We start from the raw sequence: 20,886 nt of genomic DNA on the forward strand, positions 1-20,886 counted from the left end.
AATTCAAGTTCAATTAATCATATTACTTAAGAACTCTCACTTAGATAGACATCCCTTCTAATCCTCTAAGTGATCACGTGATCCATATCAACTAAACCATGTCCGATCATCACGTGAGATGGAGTAGTTTCAACGGTGAACATCACTATGTTGATCATATCTACTATATGATTCACGCTCGACCTTTCGGTCTTCGTGTTCCGAGGCCATATCTGTTATATGCTAGGCTCGTCAAGTTTAACCTGAGTATTCCGCGTGTGCAATTGTTTTGCACCCGTTGTATTTGAACGTAGAGCCTATCACACCCGATCATCACGTGGTGTCTCAACACGAAGAACTTTCGCAACGGTGCATACTCAGGGAGAACACTTATACTTTGATAATTTAGTGAGGGATCATCTAATAATGCTACCGTCAATCAAAGCAAGATAAGATGCATAAAAAGATAAACATCACATGCAATCAATATAAGTGATATGATATGGACATCATCATCTTGTGCTTGTGATCTCCATCTCCGAAGCATAGTCATGATCCCCATCGTCACCGGCGCGACACCTTGATCTCCATCATAGCATCGTTGTCGTCTCGCCAACTATTGCTTCTACGACTATCGCTACCGCTTAGTGATAAAGTAAAACAATTAGAAGGCGATTGCATTACATACAATAAAGCGACAACCATATGGCTCCTGCCAGTTGCCGATAACTCGGTTACAAAACATGATCATCTCATACAATAAAATTTAGCATCATGTCTTGACCATATCACATCACAACATGCCCTGCAAAAACAAGTTAGACGTCCTCTACTTTGTTGTTGCAAGTTTTACGTGGCTGCTACGGGCTTAGCAAGAACCGTTCTTACCTACGCATCAAAACCATAACGATAGTTTGTCAAGTTGGTGTTGTTTTAACCTTCGCAAGGACCGGGCGTAGCCACACTCGGTTCAACTAAAGTTGGAGAAACTGACACCCGCCAGCCACCTCTGTGCAAAGCACGTCGGAAGAACCAGTCTCGCGTAAGCGTACGCGTAATGTCGGTCCGGGCCGCTTCATCCAACAATACCGCCGAACCAAAGTATGACATGCTGGTAAGCAGTATGACTTATATCGCCCACAACTCACTTGTGTTCTACTCGTGCATATGAAATCTACGCATAAAACCAGGCTCTGATACCACTGTTGGAGAACGTAGTAATTTCAAAAAAAATCCTACGCACACGCAAGATCATGGTGATGCATAGCAACGAGAGGGGAGAGTGTTGTCCACGTACCCTCGTAGACCGAAAGCGGAAGCGTTAGCACAACGCGGTTGATATAGTCGTACGTCTTCACGGTCCTACCGATCCAAGTACCGAACGTACGACACCTCCGAGTTCAGCATACGTTCAGCTCGATGACGTCCCTCAAACTCCACTCCAGCTGAGTGTTGAGGGAGAGTTTCGTCAGCACGACGGCGTGGTGACGATGATGATGTTCTACCGACGCAAGGCTTTGCCTAAGCACCGCTACAATATTATCGAGGTGTAATATGGTGGAGGGGGCACCGCACACGGCTAAGAGATCAATAGATCAATTATTGTGTCTATGGGGTGCCCCCCTGCCCCCGTATATAAAGGAGCAAAGGGGGAGAGGTGCGGCCAGCCTTGGGGCGCGCCAGGAGGAGTCATACTCCCACCGGGAGTAGGACTCCCCCCTTTTCCTAGTTGGATTAGGACTTGGGAGGGGGGGAAAGAGGAGAGGGAGAAGAAGGAAGGGGGGCGCCGCCCCCTTCTCCTTATCCTATTCGGACTAGGGGGGAGGGGCGCGCGGCCCAGCCCTAGCCGCCTCTCCTCTCTTCCACCTAGGCCCACTAACGCCCATTATATTGCCGGGGGTTCCGGTAACCTCCCGGTACTCCGGTAAAATCCCGATTTCACCCGGAACACTTCCAATATCCAAACATAGGATTCCAATATATCAATCTTTATGTCTCGACCATTTCGAGACTCCTCGTCATGTCCGTAATCACATCCGGGACTCCGAACAACCTTCGGTACATCAAAATCTATAAACTCATAATATAACTGTCATCAAAATGTTAAGCGTGCGGACCCTACGGGTTCGAGAACTATGTAGACATGACCGAGACACGTCTCCGGTCAATAACCAATAGCGGAACCTGGATGCTCATATTGGCTCCCACATATTCTACGAAGATCTTTATCGGTCAGACCGCATAACAATATACGTTGTTCCCTTTGTCATCGGTATGTTACTTGCCCGAGATTCGATCGTCGGTATCTTAATACCTAGTTCAATCTCGTTACCGGCAAGTCTCTTTACTCGTTCCGTAATACATCATCTCGCAACAAACTCATTAGTTGCAATGCTTGCAAGGCTTAAGTGATGTGCATTACCGAGAGGGCCCAGAGATACCTCTCCGACAATCGGAGTGACAAATCCTAATCTCGAACTACGCCAACCCAACAACTACCTTCGGAGACACCTGTAGAGCACCTTTATAATCACCCAGTTACGTTGTGACGTTTGGTAGCACACAAAGTGTTCCTCCGGTAAACGGGAGTTGTATAATCTCATAGTCATAGGAACATGTATATGTCATGAAGAAAGCAATAGCAACATACTAAACGATTGAGTGCTAAGCTAACGGAATGGGTCAAGTCAATCACATCATTCTTCTAATGATGTGATCCCGTTAATCAAATGACAACTCATGTCAATGGCTAGGAAACATAACCATCTTTGATCAACGAGCTAGTCAAGTAGAGGCATACTAGTGACACTTTGTTTGTCTATGTATTCACACAAGTATTATGTTTCCGGTTAATACAATTTTAGCATGAATAATATACATTTATCATGATATAAGGAAATAAATAATAACTTTATTATTGCCTCTAGGGCATATATCCTTCATGTCCATCACAAGGGGCGCCTCCCTTGCAATCTATGTTGTTATCGCGTCCTTTGGTGTTAGTCATCTTGTATTGAACAAACCTATGGCCGGCAGGGGTGATCTCGTCACCTAAACATATGTCCGCCGCTGCATCTTTCTCATCGAATAATTTCCCTCTTGCATCCACCACTGTGTCATGGCCTCCTTACCACTCTACAAATCTATACTCATGCCTACATGGCCATCACGAACCTCCATGATGATAGAGACACGTCATTTTATTATTCTCGTGTGTTATGGAGTAGAAACTGACGACTGGTGGCAAGAGGCCCCTTGACCCTAGTTATCGACCACTGATACCTAAACGTTTAAACTTTGTAGAAGAACCATTGTCCATTGGTGACCTATGATAACTAACTAACAAGACACACGAGCATATGGTGAGTATTTGGCAATTCGATTTTTGTTGTTATTTTTCCACTAGGAAATTAGATATTTTTTAGAGAGTAAATTTCGGTTTTTACCCCCTATTTTGACATTTTTGACACTAATTACCCAATTTAGCAGGATTTCATCCGTTTTACCCCATTTAGCAAAATTGTTGCCATAGTTTACCCTGTTTAATATTTTGTGAGCATTCTGACCGGCAGGTCCAATTGTGTTGTGCCAATTTAACCTGTTTAATATTTTTGGAGTTGGTGGTGTTCTCCTATCATTTAAAAAACAGATCATTCTCCTATTATTTGCAACAGATCATGGAAATACAATGCGAAAATTTTGTGTTATTACGACTACTTTTGCCTATTTGTTCCTTGGGTCATGATGTCAATTCATCTCCTGATCATGCTCTTTTGTCAAACAGATTGTATTTATGCTTCACACTACTGTCAAAACTGATTAGCATCATCTTGTCCTCAATGGATTCAAGCAGCTATCACAAACCATAAAACTCATCCTCCATCTCTCACCCCGAACGAATTGATTTCAGAGCAATTCTGGCAAAGGTTCAGCAAACTGAAGAAGAAAAAGAATTTCGTCAATATTCAAAATGTTGAAAAAAAACATAAAATCAATGTACCTCAGTTGCAGAAGGGTGCCATGTAGACCCGTGATCTTCTAATAAACATCTTAGTTATAAGCACAGCCTGATGGGGTCCTTACTATGTCGCCAAACTAGGAAGAAGAACTAAGCACAACCTGATGGGGTCACGTACATGATTTGTTTTTGAAGTATATCAAATTCAGAGGACTACGCCAACGTCGGCGAGCTTGACGGAGCCATCGGATTCCACGGGGTCGTTTCTCGCCTTGATGTTCCAGCCATACAACCGTGCTTGAGGATGTACGAAATTGCACGACCGGCCCCTCAGCACCCTCCACCGCCGTCGTCGTCGCCACTACCGCGCAATACCTAACCCTAGGTTTGAGCGAGCCTGACGGGTGCGTGCGGTTGGAAGCCTGGACAATGCAATCGATTGGGTGCGAGCAACGCAAGCAAGAACGGCTGGAGGCGAGCATGACACGTGGCCGACTCGGGCATTGTGCGTTGGACGCAACGTGTGCAAGCTCCATCGGGGCGGTCCCAGTCGAGAGAAGTTGCGAGGACCGGTTCAGCAAGGAGAAAAAATAGGTAGAAAAAAATCGTCGATGTGGCATGCCAGCTGGACCTAACATTTGGGACCTACCAATCAGAATGCTCACAAAATTTTAAACAGGGTAAATTGTGGCAGAACTTTTGCTAAATGGGGTAAAACGGATGAAATCTCACTAAATGGGGTAATTAGTGTCAAAAATGTCAAAATAGGGGGTAAAAACCAGAATTTACTCTTTTTTAGATGATTAATTTTTTGCACTCATGCCCGAATAGCTATGGAAACATAGCAGCAGAACATTTGAAGATTCCTCTTGTGTCTAAGGCTATACATGGAAAGAAACGCATGCAAGCAAGTCTTGTTTCGAACTGGCCTTGTACGCACTGGACACCCTGCATGGGTTTCTTTCCATTTCCATGTCTCTCCTCTCCCTCCCAACAATTATATATAAAGCAAATCTCATCACTTTCATTTCGTAGATCTACAGAAATCAAAATTACTCCGCCGGCCGCTACCTCCACCGGAACGACGCCTCCGTCCGGGAACAACAGTCCATAGATACACATCAATCGCTAGTATTGCCTATGATCCTAGCTAGAACGTAAGCTGTTCTTGGCATTTTCGCGGCATCTAGTGAAGCTCACATATGCATTATGTTTGTCTGCTTTGGTATACAGAAAGACAGCAATGTCGTCATCGTCGGGCATGAAGTTGGGCGGCGCTCCATCGTGGCTGGGGCCGCTGCTCAGCGCGAGGTTCTTCCAGCGCTGTGCCACGCACCCCAGACTAGCCAAGAATGATTGCAACCACTGCTGCCTTAGCTGCGCCGGCGAGGAGAACGCCGTCTGCTGCCCCATGTGCCTCTCCGGCCACCGCGACCACCATGTCCTCCAGGTACTTAACATATACAAGTGCATCACGTGCGTAGCAATGGCAGCGGCGGCATTATAGATTGATGGATATTATTGCAGATACGGCGGTCGTCATACAAGAACAGCGTGGTGATCCGGGTGGCGGAGCTGGAGGAGGTTGCGGACATGTCCCTGGTGCAGCCATACATGGTCAACCACGAGAGAGTGATGTACCTCCACCCGAGGCTGCAGGCGCCGCAGCACGCCATCATGTGCTTCAGCCCCGCCGGCGCATGCCTGATGTGCGGCCGGAAACTCGTCGACGAAATCTTCCGCTTCTGCTCCCTCGGCTGCACGGTACACGCGCGCACCTAACATTTCTCGTGCATGATTACCTAACATTTCTGTGCATTCACTAAGCGGGCGCCATGCCAATGTATAGGATCGATATGGAAAGCTAGCTTAGATTACAACCGGCCATGATGCTAGCAGGGTTGAAATCACCAAAATGCTTGTCAACTAGTACATCGAATATGTTTACATGTTCCGACCGATCGACTTAAGTGGTGCATAATCCTCTGCAGAGGAACTACCTCCTAATATCATATCCCAGTGAGCAAAACATATTTGGATCCGAACACGTGAAATCTAATCTTTGGAGTATAATAGAATGTTCTTTATTTGACATTTTTGTTACTAACATAAGTTCCATCTGCTAGCAAAGTATATAAATGCTGCCAGTCTTAGACATCTGATTGTTCAGACATGCATAGCCTACATACATCTACTAACTAGCTAGTCTATATACTTCACTCATGTAAATTTATGTTTCCCCCTTGATGTCAGCTTGAAGGAATGGTGTCTGATCCCAACTTCACATTCATTCTTGATCCGGAATGCAAGTGGGAATACTCAGACTCAGACTCAACCGAAGAAGAAGATGACGGCGGCCATCTGCCAGGCCCTAGCAACTCTCAGCCAATTGGAGGGACTAGTTACGGCCGCCAGCCAAGGAAGGGCGTCTGTGGCCCACCTCAACGGGCACCCTTCTACTGACCTTCGTTGTTTTTGGTCCGACGTCGACATGGTTTTACATTTCCAGCAATTCAAGAGCAACAACGCTTCATTAGAGACATGTTGAACATCCTCTCTTTCTAGAGATGGGTCAAAACAGTGTTTCGGTTGGTCTGAAAATGGTGTGTCAGCATGCCCGAATATATATTATGCATTGTAATGCCCGTGTTTGGCACTTATTTACAATATTGTGGAAGCAGCTGGTGCTTGCTATTTGTTTTGGATGCTACAATGCAGTGCTTTCCTAGATTAAAAACAAAGTTCTCCTAAACTATTGCTTCGGTTTCCACCTAGTTTTTTAATCTCAGTTTACCCATAAACTAGAATACTTTAGCAGCGGTACCACCTGACCCCCACCCCACGTGATCCATTTTCTACGAGCAAACACATTAAAATTCAACAGTTTTGAGGTAAATACACCAGTGGTGTTTGAACTTGCCATGGATGTGCACTTTAGTGCCTGAACTTGCAAAATACATTGAAATGGTTCCATAACTTGGCATGGACGTGCATATACGGTTCAAATGGTGTTTGTATACGTCCGTGAAGCTAAGGAGGCGGGCCAGCATGCCATGGGGCCCGCTGTCAGTGACAAGGGTGTGTGGCCTGTTTTTTTGGAAAAAACCCTGAAATTATTTTCTTACCATAAGGCCCTCAGGGAGAAATCGATAAATTATAAAATAAAAACTAGAGTATAATTATAAGATAAAAAATAAAACGGGTGTGCTGGATCGAACAAGCGACGTACCAGTCAGAGTGCATGCGGCTAGCCACTCGACAACTTTAATGATTCATAACCTTTATAAACATTTGGCCGAACAAAATAAATAAAGAGAATTTAATAATCCAGCAAAAACACCATCGGATCTGTGACCCAAATATCGGACCAAAGCTTATAGGCACAGATGCCACTCCAACCATTGAGTTGTCATGTATCAAAAGTACAAGTACTCTTTATGACTGTATAACAAACATAATTTCAAAATAATGAAAAAAAAATATTCATGTCACTTTAAAAATAATTCACGTGTTATTTTAAAACATATTCATAAAATTGAAAATATTTATGAATGACTAAAATGTTTATATGATTCAAGTATTATTCATGTGAGGATCCGTAGTCTAATGGCGCACTGGGCTTGTATTTTTTTTAGAAAACACACAAACTTATATACTCACTCCGTCCCAAAATAGGTGTTTGAAGCTTAGCACAACTTTGTACTAGAGTTAGTATAAAGTTGAGACACTTATTTTGGGACGGAGGGTGTACTATATAAACTTATTAAAACAACACAGTTTTTTTTAAAGCATGAACACGTTGATATACTACATAAATAGTTTGTTAAAAATGTGAAATTTTAAAATTATATGAGAATTTGTTTAAATATATGGACATTTATAAAATTACTTTTATTTTTTATTAAAATGTGAACATTTTTTCAAATTATAAATTATATTCTTATTTTTAATTTTATTATGTGTATTTCTGTTAAATTACTGCATAGGTATTTTATGAAATGATATGAACTTTTTAACGTAATTTGTTTTAAATATATGTATATTTTTTGTAACATGATAATAATTTAAGTAATTTTTAGAAAAATGAAATGAAAAAGAACAAACCCGCTGAAAACTGAGCCACACTGTGGTCCATTTTAGCCATACGGGCTCGTTATGTTATAAACCTAAATTTATCATTTTACCATTCGATGTCACCAGTTGGAGTGGAATGTGCGGCCATATAGCCCCTGGTTGCAGGTTCAAACCAATGACAGTGTATTGTTGGAATATTTTTTTAATTTATGTTGTTCAGCTTTATGTTTATAGTGTATGAATCCATTCTTGACACTAAATTTGAATGGGTCGATTGGCTAACCATGCACACCTACGCGTGTGGTTCAAACCCCGGACCAGTTTTAATTATTAATAGATTAATAAATTTTTTAATTTATCAATTTCTCTTTGAGGGCCTTTTGTAAGAAAAAAGTATTCTAGAGGGTTTTCTGCAAAAAGCCAGGCCACATGCCTTGTCTCTTACATCCTGGCGTGCCTCGTCAGCGTCATGGACGTATAAAAACAAGATTTGAACCGTATATGCACGTCCATGCCAAGTTGTGAAACCAGTTCAATGTATTTTGCAAGTTCAGGCACTAAAGTGCACATTCGTGACAAGTTCAAGCACCAGTGTTGTATTTACCTCTTTTGTTAAATTCATGCATATAGGTTGTGGTGCAAAGTCTATGGAACGTATTTTGTTTGCATAAGATATGATCATGTATGCCTGGTGCAAAAAGTAAGTAACTTGTCCACTTTTCTCTCCACATAGATCACAAACTTCCATATTTTTTGTTACCAAGTTTGCAAGCAAATACGCGATGTCATAATTGACATGTAAGATTTGTTCTCATTTTTTTGCAAATCTCCTACAATTATTTTGTCATTGTATAAACCGATGGGGGGCTACAGTAGATAAAATAATCGATGGGGGCAAAATAGTCAAAATGAGCAAAAAAAATATTTTCGGAGGAGATGGTGTTAGTTTTTTCTTTATATTGAAGTGATGACCTAATTCTAATGATCTGCAAACTTATTTCATTATCTGTAGTTTCAGCAATCACCATTTCTAATTATACCAAGGAAGGGCGTTCAAATGGGCCTTTTCTTGTGTACCGTTGGCTCTTGGTTAGTGTTAGTGATGTCAACATGGTTTGTTCTGTAAATTGCATGTTTAAAAGGTCAATACATTCAGACATAGGCCCTGTTTGGTTCAGCTTTTACCGACGGATTCTGCTGCGCGGCAGCAGAATCTGAACCAAAGGGCGAACCCAGCAGAATCCGATTTCAGAAATCCGCTGCCAAAATCTGAATCAAAAGCGGAAGCAGCCCAGGACGTGCTTTCCAAAATCTGATTCCGCTGCGTGCCAAAATCTGAAAAAACTGTATCAGCTAGTTTGCCAAATGACCTACATCTTTTTCACATCAGATTTTCCACATCAGATTTTTCACAGCTGCTTTTAGAAATCCACAGCCGAACCAAACAGGGCCATAGTTTGTCGCTATACTGGATGTAGATCTTTTATTATTATTATTATACACAAGCTACACTCTATGAATTAAGGGCAAATGAGCATCCAAATTTCATGTAAGAGAAACATGTGTGCATCTTGAAGGAAGTTGCCTCCAAATACTCCCTCCATTTTAATTTACTCATATATTAGCTTTGACTGATGTCAAACCTTAAAGTGTCTGACCAAGTTTAGAGAAAAAAATATTTACATTTTACACAGGAAAAAAACTCTATGTCGTGAAAAATATATTGAATGATGATTATAATAATATCGATTTGGTATTATATATGTTAATATATTTTCTATAAACGGTCTCAAAGTTTATAAAGTTTGACTTCATACAAAACTACAATTTAGAGTAAATAAACACGGGGGAGTACTAGTTCCAAGGAAATGGCGAGACTGCCTCCAAGCTACAATCTGCAGGCTCTAAACAATGTGTTTAAAAAAATATTGGTTGTGAATAGAAAATCACAAAAAAAATCAACTATGCACGGCAGATGCTCCCTTGTCAAAGACAAGAAGATTTTGCACACATCCATAAAATAAAATAAAATTAGTCTTTCATCCTAACGAATCAAGTTCATTTTGAAGTTTAGTGGAAATCCAAATACATTTGCTTGGCACACGACACACTGTAATATTTACACACTATATTTTTTGACCTTTTGAAACTCTTCAACTCAGTATGTAAAATTGTAATACTAGGAACATGCGCTCTCTATAGTACAAAATCCACATTCCAATGTTTTATGACAATAATATTATACTATCATAAACTCCATAGAAAACAAATTCAATCTATAGCTCGAGAAAAAAATACAAATGCTCAGCACTATCTCATGCATGTTATCCTGTACTCCCTCCGGTCCTTTTTACTTTGTGTATTAGATTTCTGTCAAGTCAAACTTCACAAAGTTTGACCAAATTTATACTAAAAAATACGAACATCTACAATACCAAATATATACTATGAAACTACGTTTCATAATAAATCTAAAAATGTTGATTTGACAATGTGAATGTTGATATTTTTCTTATAAGTTTGGTCAAAGTATAGATGTTTTGACTTTGGACAAAACTTATATGCAGACTAAAAAGGACCGGAGGGAGTACTATTTCTATGTGTGCTTTCCCTAAATTTTAGAATCATGTTGATATAGAATATGCGAAGCCTAAAATCCGGCTGGTAAAGAATATGTGAAGCCGACACATAAAATTGTCGATATATTCACCGCGCTGGTTGTAAAATTTGGGCAAACATGAAAGAGCTCTCTAAAAGCACCAACGAAAGCCTACCGCTAGAGAACTGAGTACAACCTGATCTCTTGATGGCGGTGGTGCTTTCCAAACTATCAGGTGAGTAACTCCTCCAAAGATCTTCTACACCACCTCCATCGATGGCTTTTGCTAGCACTTCATGCTTCACATCCTTGTACTTATCGCCGCTAAAGTCTGTGAGTCCTTTTCTAATTGTTGTGGCCGCAAGTTGTTTTCGATATTAGTTGCCCAGCTAGAATACCAAAATGTACTTGCCAATCTTTCGAGGATGATGGCACTATCAGATCTCCCTCAAGAAATCTCCTCTGGAGCTTGTTGTCGCTCAACTAGATGTGCAATCGATCTAGCATAGACGGTCATACAGGTTGCTCCATGTTTCTCCCACTAGTGCAGCGATCAAAAAAGCGACTCTGCTCCTCCTGATATCCTCCATCAATCTTGTTGGTTCCGTTTGATTTTTCTTGTCGCTCTGGTGGCGTGAGGGAGGGGGCCCCGATACTCCGCTTTTGTGTCGTAGTTATAGTCAGGGTCAGTGTATCTAGCGGTGATGAACATAGGACAAGTCTCGTGATTACATTTGATCTGGTTTCAAGTGTAGTAGATAGTGCCTTTTTTCGTAGAGACCCTAGGTTTATCGAACCTATAGGAAGTAGTGCTTAGAAAGGATAGTGCCTTTTTTCCTAGAGATCATGCTGAGTTTTGCTCGTGTACTTTGGCGTCGCGGGGATACCTCTGGTATTTTTTCACACAGTTAGTCATACGAACACTAGTAGAAAAAGGGTCATCTGTCCCGGTAGGTAAGGGCCTTTTGTCCCGGTTTTTGAACCGGGACTAAAGGGTCGTTACTAATGCCCTAGCCCTTTAGTCCCGGTTCTTACACGAACCGGGACAGATGGGCCTCCATGTGGCCGGTGCGGCGAGCCCAGGCAGGAGGGCCTTTGGTCTCGGTTGGTGGCACTAACCGGGACCAATAGGCATCCACGCGTCAGCATTTCAGGGGCTGGGGTTTTTGTTTTTTTTTTGAAAGGGGGGGGGGGGGGGTTGGGGGTTTTGGGGGGTCAATTTAGGTGTTTCATATATTGTGTTAGCTAGCTAATTAATAAAGAGAAGTGTCCTCTCTTATCTCCGTGCTTGGTCGACGCTACGTACTATATACGTATAGAGAGGAGTAGACACGCTAGCTAGTATAAAATGAAGGAAACAGAAGATCGTCATGAACATATGCATACAGAGAGAAGTGATATCGACCACCTCTCCTTCTCCGAGAGATTGGTCGAACAACAAGTTCTCGTATATCTATCCGACACTACTGGCTACATATATACAATAATTATCTCTTACAATATAATCTCCTAATTATATACGAAGTCAAGGTCCACATGGTATTCTCCGTCTTCAACGATTACGTGGTCAAGGAAGAATGCCGCCAATTCCTCTTGAATTACTCGCATACGATCTGGTGCTAGGAGTTCATCCCGCATCCGAAAGATCTAATTTGAAGAAGGGGGTCAATATATAGTATAAAATGTAGCCCCGCTCACAGGTCGTGTGGCGGATGGACTCACAAACGTAGTATCCACAGAAATCATTCCCGTGTTCCTGCCACAACCACTTTACAAGAAATAGAGGTCAATCAAACTGATAAGCAAGCATGCTAAATGGTATTGATGAAACTAGTGCTTGAATCACTAGGAGATGCGCGGAACATGCTACTATAGTACTTACTTTCGGGTGTCTAAATTGCAGCTTCTTCGGCAGTCCCGGAGCTTTTTTGGTGAATTTTCTTCAAACCCTGCCAGACAAAGAAAACAATTACTTGATATCAGAAAATGAACAAAGTTGCTGATATGGTGGATAATGATCGATTTAACTTACTTCTCGAGCATTTGAGTCATGTCCGCATAGTCCTGGGGATCTTTTCGTCTCGAGTCTAAGACGGTTACTACTCCCTGCTCAAGCTTAATCTCTAGGAGAATATAGTGGAAGCTGCACACGCATGCATAAGTCATCAATTACATTACTATAACCTGGACTAATAAGGGAAACCGAATATGCACAAGACAGTAACACTCATTTGAAGTTGTAAGGAAAGAGTATTATATCTTTGTTTTCATTTATTACCAACGATCGTAGCAAATTGGCCTCGGTATTTTCGGCATGATATTTAACCTCAGTTGCATCTATGAGATTTGTGTTAATGAATCCAATATCACCGATTTGTCTTTTCTTCAATTCGGCGATCTTCAATCTGCATAATATAGTGAGGATAATTATAAATACATGCATTGAAAGAGCTGACCTATATAGAGAGACTTAATGACAAAAGTAGTACTACTTACAGACAGTAGCAAGTGACCGTTGATTTATCGAGGGCCTTTTGATTGAAAAACTGGAAGAACTCCTCAAATGGAACATTCAACAGTTCAATTCCAACGAGGTCATGCTCCTCTTTAACTCTCAGCATCAAAGTATCCCTCCCCCCAGACTCTCTGCAGGTTTTCATGTACCAATCATGTAATCTTCGCATCATCGTTGTTAGAGATCTTTCATCTCTGACGAGAGGCTTCCCGTAATGGTATTTGTGTTCGTCCACCTCCAAGAAATCATAATGTACATCGTCGGGCAGGTAATCTCCAAGATTGCTATAACCGGCCACCATCCTCGGATCATTAGCGACGATGTCGCTAGACACCTTGAGCGGGGGGCATGATTGGTTCGCTTGTTCGCCGAGCTGGGCAATTGTTTTCCCAGCTCGCCGTTCTTTTAACCTTTGATCACTGACAGTACTTCCCGACCGCTCCGCTTCGGCAAATGTCTTTCCAATAATGCGCTCATAGTTGCCTTTCGGCGGAGACTTTGGTGGTTTTGTCAGGGCAGCCAGAGTGCACTTCGCTTTCACCGGATCTACCTTCTCCTCCGGATGTGGATGTTTCTTTGCTTTCACCCCTTCAAAGAAGTTCGTCACTTCGGCTCGCACGATCTTCGTGGTTTCCTCCTCGGTCCTCTCGTATGGTAAGTTCTCTGGAGTCTTCAGAGAAGGACCGAATCTATATTGCCTCCCACCTCTGGCTGTACTGCTAGACGCCGGCAGAGCAGACGGAGCGGCTGCGGCTGTCTTCTTTCCTTGCTTACGAGGCGGAGGAGAAGGACTACGATGCGCCGGAGCAGCCGAAGCGGCGGCGGGTCTCTTCCGCCCTTGCTGACGACGCGGAGAAGGAGGAGGCTGGCTGCTCCGGCGCGCCGGCGCAGGCGGAGTAGGAGGCGGAGTGCCGCCATGCGCCGGAGAAGGAGGCTGAGTGCCCTGATCACTCGCCGGAGGAGGAGGCGGAGTGCCGCCACGCGTCGGAGAAGGAGGCTGAGTGCCCTGATCACTCGCCGGAGGAGGTGGCAGAGTGCCCTTACTCGCCGGAGGCGTCCAGTTCGGAAGGTTGATGAGCTCCTTCCGCCATAGGCATGGAGTCTTCAGAGTAGAACCCAGCCGAGTCTCCCCTTCACCGGTAGGGTGGTCAAGCTGGAGGTCCTCAAATCCCTCCGTTATTTCGTCCACCGTCACCCTATCATATCCTTCTGGAATCGGACGACAGTGAAAAGTTGCGCCGTGTTCAGGAGGTCGAACAGAGCCGACAGCCGCCTTGACTTTGAAGTTCTCCCATCGCGTCATAAGGTGGCAATGTTGAGACTCCGTGATAGCATCCACGGGGTAGCTAGCAGGAGCCGTCAAGACATGCTCCGGCTGAAGCAGCTCGGTGGAAGCCACGCTGCTTCTCCGCTGAGATGGCGGGGTAGCTTCGGGGGTAGTTTCGGCAGGTCGATTGCTGCGAGCTACGTCTCGTTCCTCTAGCGCTTGAAGCCTTTCGTGCAGCTTCTAAATTTGGGTCTGCTCCACTTTTTTCCTCCTCTCCTGGCATTTGTAACCGCCTGCGTCCGGAAAACCAGCCTTCCATGACACGGAGCCTGGCGTGCCTCGTGTCCGTCCAGGGTGCTCAGGATTCCCGAGGGCCATTGTGAGCTCGTCGTTCTCTCTGTCTGGAACGAACGTCCCTTGGTGCGCTGCAGCGATATAGTGCTGAAGCCTCTTGACTGGTATTCTCATTTGCTCGTCCGTCCAAACGCACTTCCCTGATACAGGGTCCAAGGTTCCGCCAACCCCGAAGAACCACGTCCGGCAACGGTCTGGCCAGTTCATTGTCTCTGGTTCGATCCCTTTATCAAGCAGATCATTCTCAGCCTTGGCCCACTTAGGCCAGGCTTTGAGGTAGCCACCTGACCCCGTGCGATGGTGAAGCTTCTTCTTCGCAGCATTTTTCTTGTTTGTCACTGACAACTTCTTACTCTTTTCCGATGTCTTGTGGGCCACAAATGCGGGCCAGTGATCTCTGATCTTCTCATATTTGCCGATGAATTCTGGTGTCTCTTCTTTGTCGACAAACGTTTTTAGCTCATTCTTCCACATCCTGAATAGGTCTGCCATCTTCTTAAGAGCATGAGACTTGATTAATTTCTCTTTAACTGGCTTCTCCGGATCCTCCTCTGGCGGTAGGGTGAAATTTGCCTTCAGCTCAGTCCAAAGATCATCTTTCTGCATATCATTGACATAAGACACCTCAGGGTCTTCCTTCTTAGGCTTATACCATTGGTGGATGCTAATCGGGATCTTGTCCCTAACAAGAACCCCGCACTGAGCAGCAAATGCTTCCTTTGTCCGGATGGGTTCAATCGGTTGGCCGTCGCGCGCGATTGCCGTGATCTCAAACCTTTCATCCGAGCGCAACTTTCTCTTCGGGCCTCGTCTCTTTACCGAAGTTGTGCTCGATTCGGAGGGCTAGAAAAAAGAAGAAAGACGAGACTTAATTAATATGTGTACATACCAAAACAATGAATGCATCAATTAGCTAGTTAGCACAGGCTTAACTAATATATTTACCTGGCCGGACTCTGTTCGGTCACCGGGGCCGTCACCACGGGCTCCTTCTTGCACCAGCATTGGGTCACCGGAGCCATCATAATCATGTCTTTCCTCCTCCACTCTTCGATCACCGTAGCCTGCTTCTTCACCCTGTTCTTCCAGACCATCATTGTCGTTAAGATACGACAAGACATCACCTCCGGCTAAGATTATGTCCCCCAACACCTCTTCTACTTCCTCGTCTCGTCCGTGCTCCATTGTTTCTGCAAATATTACAACATGGCAATTATTACACAAACATGACAACAGATATATTAGTGCAAACGTAGACCTAGCTTATTCCGGGTTTGGGGTGGCCTCGGCAACGCTTCAAGGGTAGGGGCGCGGCGAGAGGGGGTAGGAGACCGACATCATTTTTTTCTAGGGTTTGGGTGTCCTCGAGAGTTTTGGTCGAGCGAGAGGGCCGGGGGTGCTCCCGTGGTATAAGTTATCACGGTCGAAGTTATCCGGGAGGGGTTATATCGACAACGACGACATACATACATGGGAAAATAATGTTCTCGGGGAGGGGGGTAGGTCGAACCCCCCCCCCCCCCCCCCCCCGTGTTGAAGTTATCGGGACACGGGGTATATCGACAACGACATATCCGATAAAAAATAAGAAGACGAAGAAGAAATAAAAAGAGGAGAAGAAGATATTAATAGAGGAGAAGATTGAAGAAAAAAAAGAAGAAAAAAAGAGGAGAAGAAGAAAGGAATAGAGGAGAAGAAGAGAAAATAGAATATTCTCCTCTTCTTTTTCTTCTTTTTTCTTCTTCTTATTTTCCTTTTCCCTCTCCTTCTTTTTCTTTTTCTTCATTATCTTCCTAGCTATATATATAATACTTTTCTAAAAATGTAACTTTTGCATATATAAAACTTTTTCTTCTTCTTCCTTCTTCCTTCTCTTCCTTCTTTTCCTAAATATATAAAACTTTTCTTAAAATGAAACTAACCTAAAATGTACCCAAATGTACTAAAAATCTAACTTTTATATGCACAAAGAACATACATACATATATACATTTTTATAAAAATGCAAAAAACAAATCATCATATATATGAACAAAAAATCTGAAAAAAATATCATATATATGAAAAAAAACAGAGAGGAAGGCCGGCGGCCGGACCGAACGTGGCGGCGGCGTGTGGTCGGGGCAGGCCGGGGGCGTGGGGCGGCGTCGGGGCAGGGGCTCGGGCCGGGCGGCGCGTCGGGGCAGGGGCGCGCGGGCCGGGGCGGCGCGTCGGGGCAGGGACACGGGCCGGGGCGGCGCGTCGGGGCAGGGCAATGGCGCAGGGCGACGGCGACGAGGAGTGGGCGGTGACGAGGAGCGGGCGGCGAGGCGGCGACGGCGAGCACGGGCAGCCTGGCGGCGTCGGCGAGCACGGGCAGCCTGGCGGCGTCGATGAGTTCGGCGTCGTCGGGGGGCAAATGTTCGATGAAACTGAAAAATTTACAAGTCCTGCTTATATACGGAGAGCATTGGTACCGGTTCATGGCAGCAAGCGAGACCAATGCCCCTTTAGTCCTGGTTGGTGCCACCAACCGGGACCAAAGGCCTTGTGCTGCTGCGCCCGCGTCGAAGGTTTAGTCCCACCTCGCTAGTTGAGAGGGCGCGCAGTGGTTTATAAGCCCCACTGCCGCTCCCCTCTCGAGCTCCTCTCCATTGCAGGCTTACGGGCCTAATTGTCACTGCTATGCCTGATGGGCCTACTGGGCCTTCTGCGGGCCTGAATCCTGGCCCATCGATGGGTTTCTAGTCGTATTCAGGCCGTGGTGGCCCAGTAGGTGGCATATTTTTTATTTTTTGCCTGTTTTTTTGTTTTCTTTTTTGCTTTATTTATTTTGTTTTGTTTCTACTTACAACAAAAAACTTATTTATTTTATTTTACTTTGTTTCTAATTACTTATTTATTTTACTTTATGATAATTTTTTTTGCTATTAAAGTTTCTAACAAAAAAAAGTTCTTTATGAAAATTCTTTTTGCTTTCAATGATTTTGAACAGAAAATACTTCGATAATTTTAGTTGCATCAATTTTATATAATTTTAGTTTCAATAATACTAGAGGTTGCTTATAATGTTTTGAACAGAAAATACTTTGATAATTTTAGTTTCATAAATTTTATTGATGTTATGAAAGTTTATTTTATGTTATTTGTACTTATATATTTTATTAAAGTTTATATTATTTTATTTCTAATTACTTATTTATTTTATTTTTTATTTTTCATGCACCATTTTTCATGCATTTACTGATTATTTTGAGCTATAAGACCCTAAAATTGAAAAGCATTTCAAATGAACTCTGAAAAGGTTGAAAGTTGGCATGGTATCATCATTTCATCCACATAGCATGTGCAAGAAAGTTGAGAGGGTTACGGCAAAAACTGGATGCACTTCGTGTACAAAACGGACAATCTCTTTCGAAGTATCAGGATTTCAGACGGAAACTCGTCTGTTACAAAGGGATTTTATTTTTTAAAACTTATTTGAACTCCTGACTTTTTGTGTGTTCAAAATGCACCATTCAAAGCCACATCATCAATTTTCAACCCTTTCTGACTTCATTTCTTATTTTTCATGCATTTATTGATTATTTTGAGCTATAAGACCCTGAAATTGAAAAGCATTTCAAATGACTCTGAGAAGGTTGAAAGTTGGCATGGTATCATCATTTCCCAATATAGCATGTGCAAGAAAGTTGAGAGGGTTACGGCAAAAACTGGATGCACTTCGTGTACAAAACAGACAATCTCTTTCGAAGTATCAGGATTTCATACGGAAACTCGTCTGTTACAAAGGGATTTTATTTTTTAAAACTTATTTGAACTCCTGACTTTTTGTGTGTTCAAATTGCACCATTCAAAGCCACATCATCAATTTTCAACCCTTTATGACTTTATTTCTTATTTTTATGCATTTATTGATTATTTTGAGCTATAAGACCCTGAAATTGAAAAGCATTTTAAATGAACTCTGAAAAGGTTGAAAGTTGGCATGGTATCATCATTTCATCCACATAGCATGTGCAAGAAAGTTGAGAGGGTTACGGCAAAAACTGGATGCACTTCGTGTACAAAACGGACAATGGTATCATACTCATCTGTTACAAAGTTGGCATGGTATCATCATAATAGTTGCGGGAGAAAGTCTTCACTTTTTCTTCGCTTGTGTCATTTGCTTATTGCGCTGTAACCATGGATAATCTTCATTGTTTATTAGGATGCTTGGGTCAGCCTTGACTTTGAAGGGAGGAATTTCATGAAACTTTTCATAATCTTCATACATGTCTGTCTTGCCCTCCACTCCCACGATGTCCCTTTTTCCTGAAAGAACTATGTGGCGCTTTGGCTCATCGTATGATGTATTCGCTTCCTTATCTTTTCTTTTTCTCGGTTTGGTAGACATGTCCTTCACATAGATAACCTGTGCCACATCATTGGCTAGGACGAACGGTTCGTCAATGTACCCAAGATTTTTCAGATCCACTGTTGTCATTCCGTACTGTGGGTCTACCTGTACCCCGCCTCCTGACAGATTGACCCATTTGCACTTAAACAAAGGGACCTGAAAATCATGTCCGTAGTCAAGTTCCCATATGTCCACTATGTAACCATAATATGTGTCCTTTCCCCTCTCGGTTGCTGCATCAAGGCGGACACCGCTGTTTTGGTTGGTGCTCTTTTGATCTTGGGCGATAGTGTAAAATGTATTCTCATTTATCTCGTATCCTTTGTAAGTCAATACAGTCAAAGATGGTCCCCTGGACAACGAGTACAGCTCATCACAAACAGTGTTGTCACCTCTGGGACGTGTTTCCAACCAACTGCTGAAAGTCCTAATGTGTTCACATGTAATCCAGTCGTCGCACTGCTCCGGGTGTTTGGAGCGCAGACTGTTCTTGTGTTCATCGACATACGGGGTCACCAAGGTAGAGTTCTGTAGAACTATGTAGTGTGCTTGAGACCAAGAATGCCCGTCCCTGCATATTATTGAGTCCGCTCCTAGCGTGCCTTTTCCAGTCAGTCTCCCCTCATACCGCGATTTAGGGAGACCTATCTTCTTAAGGCCAGGAATGAAGTCAACACAAAACCCAATGACATCCTCTGTTTGATGGCCCATGGAGATGCTTCCTTCTGTCCTAGCACGGTTACGGACATATTTCTTTAGGACTCCCATGAACCTCTCAAAGGGAAACATATTGTGTAGAAATACGGGCCCCAGAATGACAATCTCGTCGAGTAGATGAACTAGGACGTGCGTCATGATATTGAAGAAGGATGGTGGGAACACAAGCTCGAAACTGACAAGACATTGCGCCACATCCTCCTTAGCCTTGGTATGATTTCTGGATCGATCACCTTCTGAGAGATTGCATTGAGGAATGCACATAGCTTCACAATGGCTAATCGGACGTTTTCCGGTAGAAGCCCCCTCAATGCAACCGGAAGCAGTTGCGTCATAATCACGTGGTAGGCATGAGACTTTAGGTTCTGGAACTTTTTCTCTCAAATATTTATTATTCCCTTTATATTCGACGAGAAGCCAGTCGGGACCTTCATACTGAGCAGACATTCAAAAAAGATTTCCTTCTCTTCTTTGGTAAGAGCGTAGCTGGCAGGACCTTCATACTGCTTTGGAGGCATGCCGTCTTTTTCGTGCAAACGTTGCAGGTCCTCCCGTGCCTCAGGTGTATCTTTTGTCTTCCCATACACGCCCAAGAAGCCTAGCAGGTTCACGCAAAGGTTCTTCGTCACGTGCATCACGTCGATTGAAGAGCGGACCTCTAGGTCTTTCTAGTAGGGTAGGTCCCAAAATATAGATTTCTTCTTCCACATGGGTGCGTGTCCCTCAGCGTCATTCGGAACAGCTAGTCCGCCAGGACCCTTTCCAAAGATTACGTGTAAATCATTGACCATAGCAAGTACGTGATCACCGGTACGCATGGTGGGCTTCTTCCGGTGATCTGCCTCGCCTTTGAAATGCTTGCCTTTCTTTCGACATTGATGGTTGGTCGGAAGAAATCGACGATGGCCCAGGTACACATTCTTCCTGCATTTGTCCAGGTATATACTTTCAGTGTCATCTAAACAGTGCGTGCATGCGTGGTATCCCTTGTTTCTCTGTCCTGAAAGGTTACTGAGAGCGGGCCGGCCAATCGTTGATGGTT

At 43.5% G+C, this 20,886-nt stretch overlaps 1 protein-coding gene across 1 annotated transcript; it reads left to right on the plus strand.

The window, feature by feature from the left end:
* The first annotated feature begins 5,180 nt into the window (after positions 1–5,180).
* On the plus strand, positions 5,181–6,400 carry LOC109752208 (protein RGF1 INDUCIBLE TRANSCRIPTION FACTOR 1-like). The gene is made up of 3 exons (XM_020311111.2): positions 5,181–5,387; positions 5,465–5,701; positions 6,191–6,400. The coding sequence occupies exons 1-3, from the start codon at positions 5,181–5,183 to the stop codon at positions 6,398–6,400; spliced, it is 654 nt and encodes a 217-aa protein (XP_020166700.2).
* Positions 6,401–20,886: the final 14,486 nt, after the last annotated feature.

This window comes from Aegilops tauschii, chromosome 2 (assembly GCF_002575655.3).
Source record: "Aegilops tauschii subsp. strangulata cultivar AL8/78 chromosome 2, Aet v6.0, whole genome shotgun sequence".
Classification (NCBI taxonomy): domain Eukaryota; kingdom Viridiplantae; phylum Streptophyta; class Magnoliopsida; order Poales; family Poaceae; genus Aegilops; species Aegilops tauschii.